Here is a 22,144-nt window from a genome sequence, read left to right as displayed (position 1 = left end):
AATCCAGTGGTTCTTTGAATCTATCATGAGTGGATTGACAGAGCACATGCTTTGCCTGCATGCAGAAGGTCCTAAGTTTAACCCCCAGCCTGCACCCTGGTTAAAAAAAGGATCAGACAGAAGGTGAAGTCAAAGACCTTTGCCTGAGATCTTGGAGAGGCACCAACAGTGAGACAATACTGAGCTTGATGAACTAGCTTCCCATGTTCATTACAGACGGCTGCCACTGAAAGCAGCAGTCTTGTGTCTCTTTGTCCCATCTCTGCTGGTGACATAGGGTCAATGTCAACATATGACAGGAGGTTATCATGCTAAGCTTCTCCCCTTCTTCTACACTTCATAGGCTGTCATTTGTAGGCCCAGGGAAACTAAACACAACGACAAGTAATACTTTTGATTTTTACTGGACGGTACAAGGGCAAGGAGGAGACCCTAGACTCTTGATATCAGCGGCTGCCGTGTTGATATTCTCTTCATTGTCTAGTTCCACCCATGCATAGAAGAGGCTCCTTTATCATCATCATCATCATCATCATCATCATCATCAAACCTTTTATTGGCATCACATCCAAACATCCAAAACAAATCAATACAGAATTACCACTTCCCCAGTGGCACAAAACATTTGCTAAAAGAAAGGAGGCAGAGCAGTCTATTGTCACATCTCTCGGTCTCCAGGGAGATCAGACGTCTGCAGTGTATTTCGACGGCAAAAAACCAAATAGAGATATTTAGCCACTAACTTGTGAGCTCCTGATCATTCCCCAGTAGTAGAAAATGTATGACCTCCAACTCTGGTTTCCATTTGGGGATGCAGAGTTGATCTAGAAATTGCTGACGGAGTTCAGCATATAGTTTACAATTAAGAGCCATATGTGTGAGGGTTTCCACCAGGTGGTCTTCACATGGGCAAGTTCTTTCCCCTTCCACCCTGCCTGAGAACCTTTGATGACTGTATCCCAACTGATAGTCAGGATCATGCCACTTTTACTCTCTCGGATGAGTGACCTCCTGTCTCCATTACCGAAGTTATAAGTTTAATCGACCAGATGAAACTAGGAAAGGCTCCTTTATGCCTCCTTAGAAAGGCCAAAGGGACTGTCCTTATGTAACGTATGCTCCTTTCAGGTGGCAGGAGAGGGCATCACTTACCATAGGTAGGGAAGATATAACTGAAGACTGCTCTCAGGTCTGCATTTGATGTCAACTCAGCCACCACTTCTGAAAGGCTTTTGACTGACATTCTAAAGAAAGGAGAGATCCAGGCCAGCAGGCCAGTGCGGTTCACAAACCAGACCAAGGGCATCGGGAGCATTTTCAGAATCCCCATGTGGGTGCTTCCTCTGGCAGTTTTCTGCAAGGTGGAGGGGCAGAGAAAGAAGGAAAAACAGTGAGGCACAAATCTCAGAGGCAGCAGAAGACCTCCGTCTTAATGCTAATGAACATACATAAGAAATGTTGTCTGATTTTCAACAAACAGATCCTTCATCTCTCTTCTTGTTTTTCGCCTTCCCTGCTCTCCCTTCCCTGCTTTCTCTCTTTTTTGTTTTCTTTTCTTGATGTTAACTAAATAGCTATACAGTGGCACCTCGGTTTTTGAACGTCTCCGTTGATGAACATTTTGGTTTACGAACGCTGTAAACCCAGGGTAAATGCTTCAGTTTATAAAGATGCCTTTTAAAAAAAAAATTTATTGATACAACAAGAAAAGAAAAAAGAGAAAACACAAACACCAAATTACCGTATTTTTCGCTCTATAGGACGCACCAGACCATAGGAGGTGGAGAACAGGAAAAAAAAATTCTCCCCCTCTCTGCTCAGCGCCCCTTCAGTGAAGCGGCAGGAGAAACAGAGCCCCTTCCATTTCTCCTCCTGCTTCCCTGAGGGGCGTTGCGCAGAGAGGGAAAACTGTGCAGCGCCTCTCCAGCGAAGCGAAGCCTGGAGAGCAAGAGGGATCGGTGTGCACCGACCCCTCTTGCTCTCCAGGCGGCTATCCGCAAGCCTTCTGAGCGCAGCGGGAACTCCTACTGCGCTCCGAAGGCTTGCGGATAGCCACCTGAAGCCCCCGGAGCGCAGTGGGAGTTCGCGCTGCACTCCGGGGGCTTCAGGCGGCTTCGGCGAAAGCAACGTGAAGCCTCCGGAGCGCAGGGGGAGCTCTTCCTCTGCACTTAGGAGGCTTCGCGTTGCTATCGCTGAAGCCAAGGAGCCTGCATTCGCTCCATAAGACGCACACACATTTCCCCTTAATTTTTGAAGGGGAAAAAGTGCGTCTTATAGAGCGAAAAATACGGTACACACAGAAATAGCAATCGACACAGACTTTTCTTAACAAACAATAAGACATAAATTGGTCTTAACACTAAAGACCCAACCTCCCGTCTATTCTGTATTTTGATTTCATATAACTTATTGCCAATACAAAGACGCCTTGGATGTCTAACATGCCACAGGGCTTCTGCTGAGTGCAGGATTCTGAGGTCTAGCTGCCAGCTGCTGAGTTTTTGGTTTTTGAACGTTTCAGAACTCGAACGGTCTTCCGGAATGGATTACAGTAGTACCTCTAGATACGAACGGGATCCGTTCCGGAGCTCCGTTCACATCTAGAGGTAAACGTAACTAGCGATGGCATGTCTGTGCACGTGCGCATCACTTTTCGCCGCTTCTGCGCATGACGTCATTTTGAGCGTCTGCACATGCGCAAGCGGTGAAACCCGGAAGTAATGTGCTCCGTTACTTCCGGGTTGTCAAGGAGTGCAACTCGAACGCGCTCAACTCGAAGCATATTTAACCCGAGGTATGACTGTACATTTGAAAACTGAAGTACCACTGTACTATTATATAATATTTCCATCAGAAATGTTTCTTATTTGTTTCTGTGTTATCTAGATCGAGAATGTATAAGTGTTACACACTGTTAAATTGTTAAAAAACTGAACAAAATTTAAAAGATGACGACATCAGTGTTACAAGCACAAGGACTGAGAATTTTAGCATTTTGTTCTGCTAAGCACAAGGAAGTGGCTGGACAGCAAAACAGCAAAGCACATGAAGCTTACTGGGTGATTTTAGGTACACTCACTGTCTCTCAGCTCACCCTACCAAACAGGGTTGTTCTGAGGATAAAATGGGGAGGGGAGAACCGTGTGTGCACTGCCTTGAGCAACTTGGAAGAAATGTACTACATTTATATAGTATATAATGTAATTACAATTTATCATTGATTTGTAGGAGAAAATTGAACTCGATAGGGCTTAATCTAACTGACTTTGAAAATTCTGACCCCAAAGATATTTGGGAAATTATCAGGAAGAATCTTACAGAAAAAAAGTGTTCTCTCCACTCTCGAGGTTGCAAAGTAGGGCACTTGCTCTCCTCTCTATTTCAATCTCCCTTTGTGTAGAGATTTTCAAAAGGGATACATGACAAATCTGAAGAGTCATGAATTGTGCAGGCTGTTTATGTTAGCCAGATTTAATGTTTCCCTTGAAGATAGTAAGAGGAAGATATTTAGCTCTCCCAGAATCAGAGCGTCTCTGCAAATGTAGTAAACAGGAACCTGATACTTTGGAGCACATTTTCTTTTCTTGTGATTTTGGCATTTATGCCAGAAGAAAATAATTAGAGGCCTTACAACACAATAGGCTCAATTCTATGCTACCAACGGTTCAGGACCTGCTCTCGGACAGGAATGATCAAATTACCGTATTTTTTGCACCATAACACTCACTTTTTTCCTCCTAGAAAATAAGGGGAAATGTCTGTGCGTGTTATGGAGGAAATGCCTACGGGTGGCATGCCTACGGATTTTCCTCCTCTAAAAACTACATGCGTGTTATGGTCGGGTGCGTGTTATAGAGCGAAAAATACGGTACTTTAATAGTGGCTGAATTTTTTAGTGCTGTCCATGTAGAAAGACTGGGCCATTATAAAGAGATCTAGTGGTTCTTAATTGATTGGTGATGTGGTAATGTTGTATTGTACTATTTATGCAAATTGTTTTTTTTTAAACAATTTGCATAAAGATCTTACTGGGACAAACCTTGTTATGTTGAGCTCGTATTTTGCACAATTTGTATACGGTGTCTGATAATGTGTGGTTTGCTATGCCTAATAAAGGATAGATTTAATTAATTATATAGTATATACATTTAAACTGGTTTTTTTTGGTTAAAATAACCTTATTAATGTAAACCAATTAAGACTCGATAGCCAGTTTAAGAGGCCTTTCACCAGAACCACTTTTAAAAGGCTTACCTTTATAAGTGTCACAAATCTATCAATATTAGCTTCTTCACCAGGAAATTGTTTCTTTAGACCTTCGGTATATTTCTTCTTCCCACTGTATAGGTAATACCTCTTGCAGTTATCAGGATCTCCCAGAATAACCGTATCAAAGGGAGAGTCCATCTGGGCCCATTGGAGCTGCCCATCCGTGAGTTGGTCAATAATCATGCGCTGGGAAGAATTCTCTTGCATTCGCCCGATGTAATGGATCCCTGGAAGAAAACCCACGAAGTGTTATAGTGAAAGAACAATAGCAACAGATTAGCTCCTAAATTTTAGGATCTGGGAAGGGTATACTAAACTGGACTTGGTATTTGGGTGAGAGATTTCTCTAAACTGCTTAGAGATTTTACGGCATATACATTTTGTTAAATAAAATGAACTAGCTTAATAAAATATCAGTCCTACTGTACTCCATGCTCTGGTAAGCTCCTGATTTGACTGCTGCAATGGGGCCTTCCTTGAACTTGATTTGGGGACATCAACTGGTGCAAAATGCAGTGTACTGGTTCCATTTAGAAGTCATACAAAGCCAATGCAATTAATCATCATCATCATCATCATAATTTATTTATAACCCACCTATCTGGCTGGGTTTCGCCAGCCACCCTGGGCGGCTCCCAACAGAATATTAAAACACAATAAAACATCAAACATTAAAAACTTCCCTAAACAGGGCTGCCTTCATATGTTTTCTAAATGTCAGATAGTTGTTTATTTCCTTGACATCTGATGGGAGGGCGTTCTGCAAGGAGGGGCGCCACTACCGAGAAGGCCCTGCCTGGTTCCCTGTAACCTCACTTCTCGCAGGGAGGGAACCGCCAGAAGGCCCTTGGCACTGGACCTCAGTGTCTGAATGATGGGCGTGGAGACGCTCCTTCAGGTATACTGGGCTGAGGCCGTTTAGGGCTTTAAAGGTCAGCAGCAACACTTTGAATTGTGCTCAGAAACGTACTGGGAATACAAGCAAGATTTAGTCCTCATTACAAGTCCAAGGATATATATATAACTGCTCCGGCCCATGCCCAGCCTGACTAGGTCACCTTACCCACGTCAAACTCGAAACCTTTCTCGTTGAAGGTATGGCAGCATCCCCCTGCCTTCCCATGCTGCTCCAAGACCAGCACGCGCTTCCCAGCTTTAGAGAGCATCACGGCCGCCGCGAGGCCCCCATAACCGCTTCCAATGACAATGGCATCCAGACTGCCAGGAACTTTGTCCTTGGAGAAGCCTGGAGGGGAAAGAGAAACAAAAGGCATGAACAACTCCTGTTCCGTACGGCATCATTGTAGATAGGCTAGTTCCTATGCTGTAGCAGAAGAGGCCCTGCTCAGGTAACTGTTGCAGATGCAGCAGGTTTTTGCAAACAGCTTGGAGGCAGTGAAGAAACCATAAGAAAATCAGAAGCAGTGCTTGAATGTTTCGGAAGTTGAAAGGACTTCCGAAATGGATTCTGTTCGACTTCCGAGGTACGACTGTACTGAACTAGATGTAGCACTGGTCTGATTCTGCCCAGGACAGCTTCCTATTGTTCACATTTTTTTTAAAAAAAGATTTGTTTCAAAGGTAAAAATACCCCAGATGAGCTGGAAATCTTGCAAGATTCCCCCCTCCCGAAAGTTGTGCAATGTACAAAATTATCTTAAAAAGAAAGGCACCGAGGACCTCGTAATTTTGTCACCGATCTTGATTGTTAGGCAAAGGCCTTATGGATCAGCTGACAAAGGGTGAGAACCGATGACTCTGGTAAAGCAGCGTTTAGCTTTTATATATGCATGATTGATCCATATCTGAGTTCCATACGCCTTGCCTGCTGGCTGTATTTCCATTAATTTGAAGCGACAACCGAAAGGTAAAAACCACCTGCGGCACATCATGTCTGTTTTACAAGGCACTAGCTGCAGTTAATTTAACCAGATTATATAAAACCTTCCTCATTCCTGTTTAGGCAGCTGCTTAAGAATGGTAGCTAGTCCACTGTTTGGGAGAGAACTACACAGCCATTGATTTCTGATTTCTTGTTGTTGTTTAGTCGTGTCCGACTCTTCGTGACCCCATGGACCAGAGCATGCCAGGTACTCCTGTCTTCCACTGCCTCCCGCAGTTTGGTCAAACTCATGCTGGTAGCTTTGAGAACACTGTCCAACTATCTTGTCCTCTGTCGTCCTCTTCTCCTTGTGCCCTCCGTCTTTCCCAACATCAGGGTCTTTACCAGGGAGTCTTCTCTTCTCATGAGGTGGCCAAAGTATTGGAGCCTCAGCTTCAGGATCTGTCCTTCCAGTGAGCACTCAGGGCTGATTTCCTTCAGAATGGATAGGTTTGATCTTCTTGCAGTCCATGGGACTCTCAAGAGTCTCCTCCAGCACCATAATTCAAAAGCATCCATTCTTCGGCGATCAGCCTTCTTTATGGTCCAGCTCTCACTTCCATACATCACTACTGGGAAAACCATAGCTTTAACTATACGGACCTTTGTTGGCAAGGTGATGTCTCTGCTTTTAAAGATGCTGTCTAGGTTTGTCATTGCTTTTCTCCCAAGAAGCAGGCGTCTTTTAATTTCGTGACTGCTGTCACCTTCTGCAGTGATCATGGAGCCCAAGAAAGTAAAATCTCTCACTGCCTCCATTTCTTCTGATTTCTACATCACACTAATCCAAGGGTGGAGAACATTTTTCAGCCTGAGGGCCACTTTTCCTCCTCCCTTTCTCCACCCTCCACCCAGAACAAGCAAGAAGCATTCTAAGACTCCCAGGACATATTCCAGCAAGGCAAAATCCCTTGAGGCACGAAGCAAGGACTGGAGAGAATTCTGAGGGCCAGATAAGTGGGGCTTGGAGTTGGCGCCTGATGCCGACATACGGACTAGACACACATCTGCTGACTGTGTCATTTGACAACCATGAAAAGGGCCCTACGTATCTTCCACACGAGGCCAACCAGGATCCCTCATCTCATGAAAGAGCTCAACATGCATATGTCAATACGTGTATAATGTATATCATAAAATATAAATTTAATTATACCCCTCCTTTTCCCCTGACAGGAACACAAGGTGGCATACAGATAAAAATAAGAACAGCTGAAAACATAGGGAAAAAACCCCAATAATTAAATTTTCGTAGAGCTAAAAATAAAACTCTATTAAAAACATACAGATAATTACAATAAAAACAGCATAGCAGCAGCCCACTCATTAAAAGCTCTCTCTCTCTTTGTGCTCACTGAGCACACAGTTGAACGCATGGGATGTTTTGTTCTTGGTGTGCATTTTTTTGCCTCACTGAAACAAACTGACAGTAGACTGAACTCTGGGGTCAATTACAGATAGGTAGCCGTGTTGGTCTGCCATAGTCAAAGCAAAAAAAATTTTTCCCCCTTCCAGTAGCACCTTAAAGACCAACTAAGTTAGTTCTTGGTATGAGCTTTCGTGTGCATGCACACTTCTTCAGATACACTGAAACAGAAGTTGCCAGATCCTTCTATATAGTGAGAAGGTGGGGAGGGGTCAGTGTGATTAGTTCTCCTAAACTGGAGGGCGCGGGACAGGGCAGGAGAAGGACCAGATTCAGAGAGCAGGCAAGAGCCTGACCTCCCCCAAACCCCAGGGATTATTGACAGCTAGGCAGGGCTATCCATTTGTCAATCACCTGGCATCAGTCTGATATCATTCTCCCATGTGGTATGAACAGGGTTGGGCAAGAGTTCAGCAATCGGCTGACTGGGGTGATGGTTGTATAAGCACCTTGGCCACCAGCAGGAAACGATGACATTGACTGCAAGGCAGGGGAGCCTGGCCAAATTGGGCCTCCGTGTTTGGTGGTGCTCTGAATGATGAAAGCTGTGGAAATGGCAAGTAGGAGGGGAACAGGACCACCCACCATTTTAATCCCTGAAGTGCTGCAGAGGTTTGGAGGTTGGCTATTGAAGGCACTAGCAGGGATGCTGCTACTTCCTCCACCCTAAAGGACGTCTCCAGAGTGCTCCCACTCCTTAAGTCGTACCTGAACACCGCAGTGGTAGTCCGGGAGAGTCTCTGGCACGCTTGGAAGGCCAGGAAACATTTGGAAAGTGGGGGGTGCTGACAAACTGGGAGAGAAAAGGTCCAGGAGCTCATGTAAAGCAGGCCAAGGGAGGCCTGTGACCTGTAGGGACTGGAAACGTGTGTGGGATTTGAGACAAGACAGGATGTCAGTCTAAGGATTTAAGGAAGGGTGTCAGATGATAAGAGTGAAGGGGGATGTTTGTGGGGAAAAGTGTTGGGCACTTAAGGTCAAAGTGAGACACAGGGATGCGGGGGCAGCCAAGCGGGGGCAGGGAGGGACAGCTGCCCCCCACCAACAAAAATCAATAAAAATACATAGCTAACTGAGGTTCTCTCTCCGCCCCCCCCAATCAAAAGGCCTGACCCCCGCCCCGCCCCCCCCCCGTGACAAAAATTCCTGGCTACGCCTGTGCAAGGGGAGAAGTCTGCACTAGTCAGAGCCCAGTAAGTGCCAGGGGGCAGCGGAGAAGGATTTTTTGCACCTCTAACCCAGATCTTTTTCCTGGAATGCCCAGATTGATGAACTTTGGCACACAAAGCAAGAACTGAACTCAACAGGGCACTAAGCAACAGAAACCAGCAGGAGTCCTTCTCTTAGCCTGCACGAATTACGCGAGAGTAAACGCGGACTTTACTCTGGAGTAAACATGCATAGGCTGGCACGGCGAGTGCAGTTAAGTACTCCCGCGCTGCCCAGCACCACTGGGTATCCTTCACGCGCCACTTGACCCCCCACCCAGCAGCTCCCTTTGCCAGCCTGGCAGCGCCCCACGCCGGGGCTGGCTAGCTGGGGCTGGCCGGTGGCTACCTTGCTTGAGGACCTTTCTGCGCGCATCTTTGTCGGTCACCAGAGGCGCGGGCGGCCGCCTGGAATCTGCCCGGAAAGGGTTGGAAGAGGCGCTGCGGGTGCCCAGAGCTCTCCAAATGCCCAGGAGGAGGAGCGCGCCCACGAGCGCGTACACCCACATGGCAAGTGCTGCGAGGACGCGAAAGTGAGAAGCCGGCTCAAAGGGCGCAGACATACAGCAACTTCCTCCTCCTCCCTCTAGTAGGCTGGCCCCCGCGCGCTCCTGCCCCTTAAAGGCGCACTTCAGCCTTGCACTTGAACTTGGGAAGAGCGCCACAGACATCCTCCGAGCGCGCGGGAGACCTTGGAGAGCTGAGGGTCGGTGAGCTCTGCGAACAAAGCTTTTCTCCCGATTAAAGCGCAGAGATCAGATAGATGGAATCTTTATTTGCATCAGCCACTAGCCATAGCAATAAAATAAGATGTACTGAAGATAGAGGTAAAAGATAGAGGGGTTTATAGCAATAATCAAATATTAGATCTTATTCTAATTGCCCCTGCTTAAAAACCTTGCAGTTTTTGCTGTCCCCTGATCATCTTGATCTTCTAAAAGTAAGGACACGGTAGCAATGGTTGAGCGTCCCGCCTTGGACAATAGTAGAGGGGTAAGAACCTCACTCCTCAAATCTTTATAGAGAGCGCAAGCCAGAAGCACATGAGCCACTGACTCAATATTGCCATCTCCACATGGACATAACCGTTTTTCCAATGGAATTTTTTGAAATCAACCATCCGAAGGCAGTATATTCAATCTTGCGAAAGTGAAAGCACACCTGTATTTTGGAATTGTTAAATTTTGCTTGAAGTGCGGAGTGTTTGAGGACCAGGACAGTCAGAGGGAATCCAAAATGCTTGTTTACAAAGCTATTGTACTACCAACCTTACTGTATGCTTGTGAAACATGGACCACTTATAAATGCTATCCCCAACTCCTCAGAAGATTCCATCAGTGGTGCCTCTGAAAAATTTTATGCATCACTTGGGAAGGCAGGGGAACTAATGCCAGTGTACTGGAAGTAGCAAAGATTACCAGTGTTGAAGCAATGATTCTTCAACATCAACTTCATCATGTTGTGCAGATGCCTGATTATTGTCTTCCAAAGCGACTACTCTATTCCGAACTATAAAAATGGAAAGCGTAATGCTAGTGGTCAACTAAAAGAGGTTTAAAGACTCTCTCAAGGCAAATCTTTAAAAATGTAGTATAAACACTGACAACTGGGAAACACTGGCCTGGGAGTGCTCCAATGGGAGAACAGCCTTTACCAAAGGTGTCATGGGCTTTGAAGACGTTCAAACTCAGGACGAAAGGGAGAAATGTGCCAAGAGGAAGGCATGCTTGGCAAACATTCACCGTGATCAACTCCTGCCCAGAAACCTATGTCCCCACTGTGGAAGGATGCGTGGATCCAGAATTGGCCTCCACAGTCACTTACGGACTCACTGTTAAGACCGTGTTCATGGAAGCCAATCTTACTCTGCTACATGTGATCACCAAAGAAGGAGGAGGAGGAGGCAGGGTTGGAAGAAGGAAGGCCAGCGAGACAGAGGTTTATCAGGAGACAGAAACAAAAAAGGAAGGGGAGAGCAAGGGAAAGGCTGGAAAAGCTGGTCCAGATAGGAGAAAAGTCAGCCTGGGGATTTAAGGAGGAGCAGGAGCAACAAGACTTGGACGGCTTGGGCAGCAGAATTCTGCATAGACATGAGATTGGACCAGACACACAACGGAGCACAGGGCAGAGGGCAGAGAAGGTGCTACAAGACTTTTGGGTCTCATTGCGCTACGCATTTATAGCAGGTGTCATGCCACTTTTAGGGGCAGGTGCGACTTGTCAACCTGGGAAGGAAAACTCTGAGCAGGGATATTGGAAGAAGAGGCTAGGGCGTAAACCTTACACAAATCCTTAAAGGTAAAGGTAAAGGGACCCCTGACCATTAGGTCCAGTCGTGGCCGACTCTGGGGTTGCGGCGCTCATCTCGCTTTATTGGCCGAGGGAGCCGGCGTACAGCTTCCGGGTCATGTGGCCAGCATGACTAAGCGGCTTCTGGTGAACCAAAGCAGCGCATGGAAACACCGTTTACCTTCCCGCCAGAGTGGTACCTATTTATCTACTTGCACTTTGACGTGCTTTCGAACTGCTAGGTTGGCAGGAGCAGGGACCGAGCAATGGGAGCTCACCCCGTCGTGGGGATTTGAACCACCGACCTTATGATCGGCAAGCCCTAGGCTCTGTGGTTTAACCCATAGCGCCACCCGCGTCCCATGACCCAAATCCTTAGTGGTCCCTAAAATGGTTGGATGATGCCTTGCATGGCTCCTTCCAGCAACTCCTGCAGTGGATTCATTCATACAAACATTCATATATCACCTTCCAGTGCTTACGCACCACTGCTAACAGCTAACAACAATTCACATAACTACAATGCAATATTTTAATATTATAAAATACAATGTAAAAACAGAGACTATACAATGTAAACAGACAGCTGTGGTAGATAAAACAGGTGTCAGCTTTTTTTATTTTAAGCAATTAAAAAAAAGGGTGTCTAAACAAAAAGTGCTTGTTTGCTTGTTGCTTTTATTTTTTGCCATATGGCAAAACACCATCTGTAGAAATGGTTTTGTTTTTAGAGCATGCCTTTTTTTTTGTACTTCATCTCACTTTTGTCTTCAGCGGCTTTGGGCTGTGCAGTAGTTTATAAATACATAAAATAAGCAAAATTCAACAAAGATTGGTCCAACAGAGTCTCATGGACCCAGGAGGTCTACTATTTAGGTGGAGTTTATTTATAGGTAAGTCTTAAAAAACAAACCTTTGCCTTTCCTGCAAAGATCTCAATGCAACAAACAGAGTTCTCCACCTCCGCTTTATCCTCTGAGGTAGACTAGGCTATGCTTGTGTGTGGGACTAGTCCAAGGTAAATCAGGGAGCTTTATGGCTGAGTTAGGATTTAGAACCTGGATACCCCTTTCCAGCCCATATCTGATACTCTAACTATCATACCACATACCAGGTTGTCTAGAAATCTCTGTAAGGTAAAGGTAAAGGGACCCCTGACCATTAGGTCCAGTCGTGGCCGACTCTGGGGTTGCGGCGCTCATCTCACTTTACTGGCCGAGGGAGACAGCACACAGCTTCTGGGTCATGGCCAGCATGACTAAGCTGCTTCTGGCGAACCAGAGCAGCACACGGAAACGCCGTTTATCTTCCCGCCAGAGCGGTACCTATTTATCTACTTGCACTTTGATGTGCTTTTGAACTGCTAGGTGGGCAGGAGCTGGGACTGAGCAACGGGAGCTCACCCCGTCACAGGGATTCAAACCGCCAACCTTCTGATTGGCAAGTCCTAGGGTCTGTGGTTTATTTATTTTTTTAATATTTTTATTCAGTTTCCAATATACATTTTCAGTATTATCACAGATACATAATTTTGACTTCCTTCAGCTCATCTGCGAATCTTCCGTTTTCTAATCTTCTATCCGCAATTCTAAATTTAACATTGCCTTTTGTTTTAAATAAAACCTATTCCCTTATTCCCTTTTTTACAGTGTTTCTAATATTATTTCTTCACAAAGCTTCCTGTAAACCCACAAACGTTATTTGCGTATCACAAATGCTTTTCATATAGTCCACAAATTTACTCCAGTCCTTGGTAAACTTGTGATCTTGTCAGTTTCGGATCCTTCCTGTTAATTTATCTAATTCTGCATAGTCCATTAATTTCATTCTCCATTCTTCTGTCGATGGTAATTCTTCCTGCTTCCATTTTTGGGCCAGTAGTATTCTTGCTGCTGATACTTAAGGGGTACCTAGCACCTAGGGTCTGTGGTTTAACACACAGTGCCACCCACGTCCCCTAGAAATCTCTGTAGGATGGATTAATTTTGTCTCTAATGCAGTGGCGCTTTAAGGACAGCACTTTGTGGCAGACATCCAGAGTTTGCACTCAGCAAAATGTGTGGGGCAACAGGACTGCAGTTCTCACATTTTGTGAATATACGTTTACCACCTAAAGAGCTCTGGCCTCAAGACTGTTAAAGGTTCCAGACTTATAGAACTTGATTTATCACTGCTCTAGGGAACACAGAGCAGCTCCTGAACTTCCCCCACCTCTTCCTTCTGAATCAGGCAGATGAAGCATCACTATTGTTTTGCCCTCCACTCCAAGGCAGCTACTTACCGTATTTTTTTGTGTATAACACGCCCCTGTGTATTTGGGGGGACTCAAATTTAAGAAAATGGGGGGAGATGCCCCAGAGTTGTTGAGCTTTTTTGGGGGGGATTGCCCAAGGTTGTTCAGCTATTTTTGGGCAGGGAATGCAGAAAACCATTAACCTGAATGCAGGAAGCTGAATGCCCAATTGCCGCTGCTGCAGCCAATCCACAGCAGCCATTGCTGCAGCAAACCATAAACTACCCAATTAACGCAGGAGCAGCCAATCCAAAGCAGCTCTTCATGCAGCCAACAATCACCCACTCAATCGCCGCTGACAAGCTGCAGCTCGCGGCTGCAACCGATCACTAGTCTCCCCCCCCCATGCATTGCCCATGTATAAGACGAGCCCCATTTTTAAACATTATTTTAAAGTAGAAAAACCTCGTCTTTGTTATGTACTGAAGTTCTCACCCTGGGCCAGCGGGGGGATACTGTAGATAGTTTTCACTCAGGTTCACATATGCAAATAAGGAATTGAAAGTGACGTTCAGTGATTGGATAGTTACAGAAAGTTGTTACTGTTGCTTTGTAGTTGAGCTCTATATAAGCAGGTTGGCTGAACCCTTCAGCTCAGTTCTGTTCTGGCCTGTGAATAAATAAGAGCTGTTTGAAGAATCGCTGTGTTGTCTGATATGTTCACCCACAACTTAACAGTCTTATACATGGAAAAATATGGTAATTCTCCCCCACACCACAGGAGAGCTCATGATCTTCCTACCCCCTAGTGTGTGTGCGCGATGTGGAAGATAAAATAGCTGCTATCCTGCTTTGCAGGACTATGCTGTGCTCAGAGTAAAACTACCTGTGCGGAGTGCAAAGGGATTTAACCACCGGCAGCCAGCTTCAATCCTCAATCTGCACTCCCCAGTTTTTTTATGCTGGGTACATCTTTCCACCAGCAGCATGGTCCTTCTGCTTCTCGCGTATGGGCCTCAAATGAGACACAGAGGGACTATGCAAGGTTCCAGACTCTCATTCTACTCCACCTTCCCTTCCCTTCCCTTCCTTTTTTTTTTTTTGGTAGGGTATGGTATGAAGACACATGAAACCACCACCTTGTTGCAGCTAAAGCAAGTCAGAGTCCGGTCAGAGTGCCCTGATATGTAACTGCCTGGGAGCCACATGCAAATCACTGCCTTGTGTTCAGGGCCAGATTAAGGTTTGAAGAGGCCCTAAGCTATTGAAAGTAATGGGGCCCTTTATATGTCCAGCTGTCCTTTGTCAACAACAAATTGTCACTATTTTTTGTGTACCATATATATGCTATATGGTAATTTATGGACTGAATAGGTAACTAAAGCCATTTTCAGATAACAAAATGTGTATTTTATCAAAGTAATTGTTGAACTGAAATACAATTAAGAAGTAGTACATTAACAGTGAAATACAATTAAGAAGAAGTATATTAATAGTGAAATAATTATTAAGCACTAACTGCATGTAGGTTTTATTGTATTTGTTTTTTATCTTATATTTTGGAAGTGTACATCCAGTTTTTTCCCCTATACATTTTTTGGGGGCCCCGAAAAAAGCCTAAGCTATAGCTTGTTTAGCTTATATGTAAATCTGGCACTGCTTGTGTTCCACGATGGAAGAAAAATGCATTTTTTTAAAAAGAAAAGAAAAGAAAAAGTAGTTCAAAACAATTGCAAGACTGAGACACAGAGCTGGTCCACATGTTATATATATTTTTCTATAGAAAATACATACTGTAAAACATGAAGTGTATTCTTCTACAAAACTAAGAGACAAAACATTTAACACGGTTTTTTGCCAGTGCATCTTGCCCCAGTACTGTCCATCTCTGATTGAAAATGGCTTTCTCAAATAGCTGGTGATATGAAAGAACGCTCTCTTTCTGGAGATACCAGGGGACGAACCTGTAATCTTTTGAAGGCAAAACACATTCCCTATCACTGATCTATGGTTCTGCCTTGTGAGTGATGGCTCCTCCCCACAAAAGGACAGCAAAGGGGAAAAAAGTACCGATCTAGTTTTCATAAACCAGTAAAACCATAAATCAAAGGGGGAAAATACATTTCTACATAAATACATATATCGGGCACCATGTACATTTCCATAAAAGTCTGACATGCATATTCTCTACCTAAACTAACATACAAATTGCATTGACTTTGCCATTGACATCATCTGCCCCAGTTTCTCAAGTCATTTGCTCTTTATGATCAGCAACAGAATACTTGGTTATGTGCAAGTTATTTTTACAGCCCTGAACAAAGATGATGGGCAGCATCCAGCTAAACAGATGTGCTAGTGAGAGGACTTTTGATTGTGCAAAGGAACTTCCCTCTGCACCCTTAGCTCTAGAGAAACTGGCCGAAAGGAAAGGGTGTTAAATGATAAAAGTACAGAAATCACAATACAATTTTCCCACTGGAACGCGGCTGAGTCATAAGGGTCAGCGGCCAAGCAGACTTTGCTGTCAGGTGTCTCAGCTGTCAGTTGTGGGAAAAGGTGGAAACATTTTTCAGTAAGGAAAATCGAAATTTAGTTCAATTAGCAGTGAAATAGGTTTGCTGGAGGATGTTTCTTTCTTCGTGTTCGTTGATAACTAAATAAGGGTGTCTACTTGCATGAGAACTGATGTTTTTGAATTATGGTGCTGGAGGAGACTCTTGAGAGTCCCATGGACTGCAAGAAGATCAAACCTATTCATCCTGAAGGAAATCCGCCCTGAGTGCTCACTGGAAGGACAGATCCTGAAGCTCCAATACTTTGGCCACCTCATGAGAAGAGAAGACTCCCTGGAAAAGACCCTGATGTTGGGAAAGATGGAGGGCACAAGGAGAAGGGGATGACAGAGGACGAGATGGTTGGACAGTGTTCTCAAAGCTATCAACTTGAGTTTGACCAAACTGCAGGAGGCAGTAGAAGACAGGAGTGCCTGGCGTGCTCTGGGGTCACAAAGAGTCGGACACGACTCAATGACTAAACAACAACAACAACAACATGGTCGAAATTCCAGGGCATAATTTGTTTTGAGTTTCTGTTTTTGCAACTTTTTTTTTGTTTTTGTGACTGTGTGGAACCCAGTTCAGTTACTGATTGTGTGACTCCAGTACATAGTTTATTGCTTTCATTTTATGGATCAATGGTCTCCTTAGATAGTAAAATTCATGTTAAATTGCTGTTTTAGGGGTTGTTTTTAAAAGTCTGAAACGGATTAATCCATTTTGCATTACTTTCTATGGGAAAGCGCACTTTGGTTTTGGAACGCTTTGGTTTTGGAACGGACTTCCGGAATGGATTAAGTTTGAGAACCAAAGTACCACTGTATTTGGGTTTAAATTTTCACTTTTCTCGCACAACCCTCTATCCCAAAGCTTAAAAATTGGTGTTTTGTGAGCAGATGGCAACTGCAAGTGGAACAGAACATTTGTACCCACCCTAATCTTAAAAAATAACAAGGTGTTGGGGCAGGGAGAGAGGAAGGAGAGAGAGGAAACAAAATGCTGTGCTTTATCTCTGCCTGAACACTGCTCTACATTTTCAGGCCCTTACATGTTTACACTGTGCACTGCCACAAGCGCTCTATCCCCTCATAGAAGCAAGTGCACTGAAGCCACCCATTCTTCTCTGTTAAGCCTGTTTATTTTCCTTACGTTGTCATACGTCCATGACATGAAAAGTGTGAACATGAACCAGATGGAACATGGAGAGAGTTGCATCTACTTCCACTTCCATGTGGCAGTTGGGGAAACGGCAGTTGTGAATGCGGATATTTCTGCAATTGTGGAAACTTCTGCAATTGGTTTACATTTCTAACACCCGTTTTGTATTAACCCTTTCTCTAGGCTTATTTCTCTACGAGTGATCTAGCCTATATTGCTCCCATACGTAGCATAGAATGCATCAGTACCATTTCGTAAGAGTGCTGCACCCTGGTCTTTAGCACCATGGACATACAAAGCTGCCTTAAAAACAAGTCAGATGTACTGGTCCAGCTGCTCTGATCAAGTGGCAGCAGCATCCCAGGGTCTTAAGAAAATGCTTTTCCTGCTCCCTGAGATCCTTTAACTGAGGATGCCAATAACTGAACCTGGAACCCGCTGCATCTAAAACATGCTTTCTACCACTGCGTTACGGTACTTGATAGGGAAACCCTTCCTTGTAGAGAAAGGGCAATTCAGTTCTACATCACCTGGGACAACAAATTCTCACTCAGTCACCCAAAATATAGGGAATGGTGCCTCTAGTACAGCCTTTCTCAACCTGTGGGTCCCCAGATGTTGTTGAACTATGAACCGCTGCTCTAGTAGCTTCAGCAATTCTCCTTGGCACTGAAGCCCATGGACCTGCCAGTGCCACCCCAATTAGGGTACCACGGTACCACTAAGATGCTTAAAACCGACCCGTGAGGGCTTGGAAGGTAGAGTCCTTATTTCTGCCACGACAAACCTATCAGAACGGCTTAATGGACCTACGTACTAAACTGCAACCTGTTCCACAGCGACACTCATGAACCGGAACTTTCTGCAATAATGAACCAAGGTATATGGCTAGTTTTGGTTCCTGTTGACATCCCCTGGAGGGGAAATGGAGAAACCAGGTAGCGGGTAGTCTACATAGCAGGAGGAGCAAGTTTTCTTTCTGAGGTGGAGGTTGAAGGCTCAGTTTTTCTTCTTGGCACTGTTGGCTTTGATTTTTCCGTATAACCACATGATGTCGATGTAGAGATTACGCTTCAGGACAGCAGAAGCGCAGACAATGGCTCCATGAAGTGCTCCTGGAAAGCCACCAACAAAGACATCCTGACCTGGCAGGGGAAAACAAAAGACAAGGAGGAATCATAGAATTGTAGAGTTGGAATGGACCACGAGGGTGATCTAGTCCAACCTCCTGCAATGCAGGAATCTTTTGCCCAACGTGGGGCTCACGTTGAGATTAAGAGTCTCATGCTCTATGGACAGAGAGCATGTTCACATAGTCATACCTTGGGTTAAAGTAGCTTCAAGTTAAGTATTTTTGGGTTGCGCTCTGCGGCGACCCGGAAGTAACGGGTCCCCAGCCAGTCAGGTGTACTCTATCAGGCCTGCCTAAGGAGCAGACTGGGGCGAAGTCTGTGCTCGCCCGGTCCGCGCCTCTAGCTCCCACACCGGCCCACCGCGGATTGGCCGATTTAAAGCACCTGGGTTTGGTGGGAACCCAGAGCCCCCCGCGGCAAGCCCAGGGGGCGGAGCCACAGCCTAACTCTCCGTCATGGCTCCAAGATGGCGGGGCTGTGTGCCAGGCCACAAATGTCGCCCACTGTTGGGACCCAGTGAGTGGCCATTAATGAGCTAGGTTAACCCTGCCCATCAATGGGTCGAGACTAGCGCAGAAACATCATCTATTCTATGCACTTGGGATGGGACAGGCTAAAGAAGTTAAATAAGTCTAACGGTGAAGGGTTGTGGCAGGCTGGAATTGGTAAGGAAGTAGCATTTACCTGTTAGGTAGAGGTTTGGGACAGGGGTCTGAGGGCGGATTGTGGCCATGACTTCCACCTGGAGGCGGGAGATGCTGTGCTCTGCACCATACATTTCTCCTTGGACAGAAGCTATGTAGTGCTTATTGGTGAGAGGAGTTCCCGCAGAGACATACTCAATCTGTTCAGAGAAAGACACAGATCAAATGGGCAGGGAGGTTTGTTGTTATTTCTTCAGTAGGATCAGGGGAAACCTTTAAAAGGGTTTAAGGATAGCACAGGGAAGACAGGGGGTATGCTCAGTGGGATCGCTGCCTGTCTGTTGGGAAGGGGTGAAGTGGAATAAAATAAAGCCTATCATCAAAAACAGCATGGCTGGCTGGTGCTCTGAATGGGAACATTCCACACTGTAACGTTTTGCTCCAAGTCCATCTTGACTTTTGCAATCTTCTTGCTGCTACAGTATTTTAAACTTGGTTGAGATATTCTGGTCCCAAACTGTTCACAGTTTGGGGCCAGAACATCTCGGGAACTGTACCATCTCCTTAAGAAACCTTGGGGCTTTAAATTAAGAAGGGAAATAGAAACAGAGAGAGCGAAAGCAACAGATAGACAGAAAGTATAATGAATAGTAGAAGGCAGGCCTTGCTTCCAAGAGACTAACAAAAGGACAGAGACACTCATCCTGAGCCCTAGCTGATCTTATGAGCTTGCTGAATAAGCTATCAGTAATGTCTCTAACCTCAAATGACCTCAAAAGGATGGGAGCAACACTATCCTTAGGCTATGCCAAATCTAGGACTTTATGTGCAAACAATTTCTAAAACACTATGCTAGAAATTATTTAAAGAGAGCTAAAAAGCTCCTTCTTTGCTGCTGTTTGCACAACTGATGGTGCAAGACAAGGAGTGCCCTTACCTTATCTTTTATTTGAGGGTAAAATTTCAGAACCGTTTCCATTATGTTGTCCACAAAACAGTTTTTGAAGGCCTCATACTCCGCTCCCCTCTTAGTAACCTTTTCCTCCTTCCATTCCTCAAACCATTCATATTTTGCAACTGCCAGGACAATTAGAGTGGACTTGCCTATAATGAAACGGGCACAAAGCGTTTCATTAGTGATGTGGTTGCCACAAAGGGACATCTTACCACCCCAGATTATTGCAGAAGATTTGTCAGGTGTCGAGGGCGCACGTTTCACAAACCTGGGCATTCTACAACCATCAGCACTCTAGGGCCTTTGGCCAGCAACCCAAGCTGTATTGACCTGAATACTGTCAGCTGGCCTGAAATTGGCTATCTGACGTAGCAGCCCAATGGAGAGGCATATAAAGTTCTTCCTCCTAGTCTGGTTTGGCTATCTGAACAAACTGTATTGTCCTCACTCAGTGGCCCAACTGTTCAGTCTGGTATCTGGCCTCTGTGACGATGACATCTTGTTTCCCTGATCTGGTATACCAGCCCATTCATGATCATGTCTCAAGCCCATCACCCTACGTCAAATCCAAACCCTTTAACAAAGTAAGTCATGGGCCCAGCATGATTCTGGATCCTAAGACCCACTCTCCTTTAGATTGCTCTCTGGGTTTCCAAGATTCTGTCGTCTATGGTAGTTCGGGGTAGTGGTAGGGTGTCGATGGAAGAGAACTACCCCCCCCCATTGGGGATAATATCTTGGGGGCTGCTCACTGGCAGTGGGTGAATTCTTAACCAAGTCGTGGGCAGGACCACAAGCCAAAGCAGGTGGGGCACCCTTTTTCTCTTTTCCTTCGCCTCTCCTTTCATTCCAGAATTCCAGGCTAAGATTTGCATGTAGCTTTAGGGCCACAGGTTGCCCAACTCTGGGCTACAAAGCCCCCCCTGCTGGCTCTTCTCCATTTCCTCCCACCCCTTAAGAAACATGGTGTTGCATTGCTGCTTCAAACAGTACCCATACCTGGGTATCTCTTCTCCCAGAGGGGGTCCTTGGCCGATGGAGAACCAATGTATAGCAAGGGAATATTCTCTGGAGCGGTTTCTCTCGAACAATTAAAGTAACGAACGAACCTATCAAGAAAGAAGACTTACTCTGAACTTTGACTTCATAAAGTGTACAAATTATCAAACTGTACTATTAATGCTGGAGACGGGAAACAGCTTGAGAGAGTTGAAGGTGTCGACAATTTCTGGGGCTTATAACTTTTTGGCTGGCCTCAATTTTTAAGCCCTCCCTCCAGTCTCCCACAAGGGAAAGCCAGGTGGGGGCAGTGTACACTGTTGAATGCCTTTGGAAGAAAGCGTGCTGTGCTGCGATGAAAGCTACATTCCTTTGGAGTGTAAGCATAGAAAGGAAAATCTGTACCAGGCTCCAGGAGGAAACATGTCAGAGCACCTGTGCTTACCAATTCAGATATACCATTTTCACAGCCAGTTAAAAATAAATAAAAAATGTGTTGAACCAGGAGAAAGTTTTGAAAATTCAGTTCAGATCTACCCAACCCAAATACAGAGTTTAGTTCTGCATCTCCATAAAGGCCCACTCCATAAAGCCATTGTGCAAGATCATTTCAGGTGCTTTTTCTACAGACTAGAACAAAGACAAGGAGCTATGGACACAGTAGCCAAGGGAGCTAAAATTTGGCTGGTAAGTGAACGTTATTGATCAACTACTGGCAAGTATCTAATTTGCATTTGTATACAGTTATGAGTTGTATATATGAACAAATAAAATATCACTCTCAAAGGCAGCTTTCACAAATGATGGCAAACCATAAAGCCAAGTCTGTTCTTGGATAACCAATCCTGCTGGTCTGAGGGAAGCAGTGAAGCACGATGGATCTCCACATTAATGGCAAACAAACAACTAGCTATGATCTGTCGTGATAAGCAAAGTGAGCCAGTTAAACTGACATTACCTCCTCCCCAAGAAGTCGAGATAGGGTACAAACAAGCAAGTTTGTAGAAAAATGGTCCCGGTTTATAGATTCTGGGAATGAGACATTTCATAAGATTTGGCTACCTGTTTAGCATGATTCGACAATTCTAGTATTATTATTTGGAAACTGAAACTTGATATTGTATCATTAATTTTAGTGCTATTATCATTTATAATCATGCTATTTATTTTATATTATTACCTCCTAGAACAGGCATCCCCAAACTCGGCCCTCCAGATGTTTTGGGACTACAACTCCCCTCATCCCTAGCTAACAGGACCAGTAGTCAGGGAGGATGGGAATTGTAGTCCCAAAAACATTTGGAGGGCCGAGTTTGGTGATGCCTGTCCTAGAAGATTTAAGATGCTCAGTACTTTAACCTTAAATTCATATAATTTTGCAAAACCTGTG

General features: G+C 45.0%; 2 protein-coding genes across 4 annotated transcripts in view; both read right to left on the bottom strand.

Moving 5' to 3' along the window:
- LOC310750454 (all-trans-retinol 13,14-reductase-like) overlaps positions 1-9,353 on the bottom strand; it is a 22,166-nt gene extending 12,813 nt beyond the window's left edge. For both annotated transcript variants that reach the window (XR_014542097.1, XM_083588636.1), the window contains exons 1-4: positions 9,135-9,353; positions 5,333-5,515; positions 4,255-4,496; positions 1,153-1,354 (exon numbers count right to left, since the gene is read on the bottom strand). Coding sequence is in view for 1 of the 2 variants with exons in the window: in XM_083588636.1 (XP_083444762.1) it covers positions 1,153-1,354; positions 4,255-4,496; positions 5,333-5,515; positions 9,135-9,348 (841 nt within the window). In the remaining variant the exon portion in view is untranslated. The remainder of the gene's footprint in view (positions 1-1,152; positions 1,355-4,254; positions 4,497-5,332; positions 5,516-9,134) is intronic.
- Positions 9,354-16,401: 7,048 nt separating this feature from the next.
- The window catches only part of LOC310750455 (all-trans-retinol 13,14-reductase-like), a 31,505-nt gene continuing 25,762 nt past the window's right edge, over positions 16,402-22,144 (bottom strand). The window contains exons 8-11 of one of the 2 annotated variants that reach the window (XM_083588637.1): positions 20,755-20,864; positions 19,738-19,904; positions 18,841-19,000; positions 16,402-18,168 (exon numbers count right to left, since the gene is read on the bottom strand). In XM_083588637.1, the coding sequence (XP_083444763.1) occupies positions 18,023-18,168; positions 18,841-19,000; positions 19,738-19,904; positions 20,755-20,864 (583 nt within the window). In that variant the 3' untranslated portion in view covers positions 16,402-18,022. The remainder of the gene's footprint in view (positions 18,169-18,840; positions 19,001-19,737; positions 19,905-20,754; positions 20,865-22,144) is intronic. The other variant, XM_083588638.1, reaches the window with a different exon arrangement.

The sequence above is a fragment of the Podarcis filfolensis genome (genome assembly GCF_964270895.1).
Source record: "Podarcis filfolensis genome assembly, chromosome: 15".
In the NCBI taxonomy this organism is placed as follows: Eukaryota; Metazoa; Chordata; class Lepidosauria; order Squamata; family Lacertidae; genus Podarcis; species Podarcis filfolensis.
The sequence above is the reverse complement of the archived record's forward strand: the minus strand, read 5'-3'. Positions and strand labels throughout refer to the sequence as shown.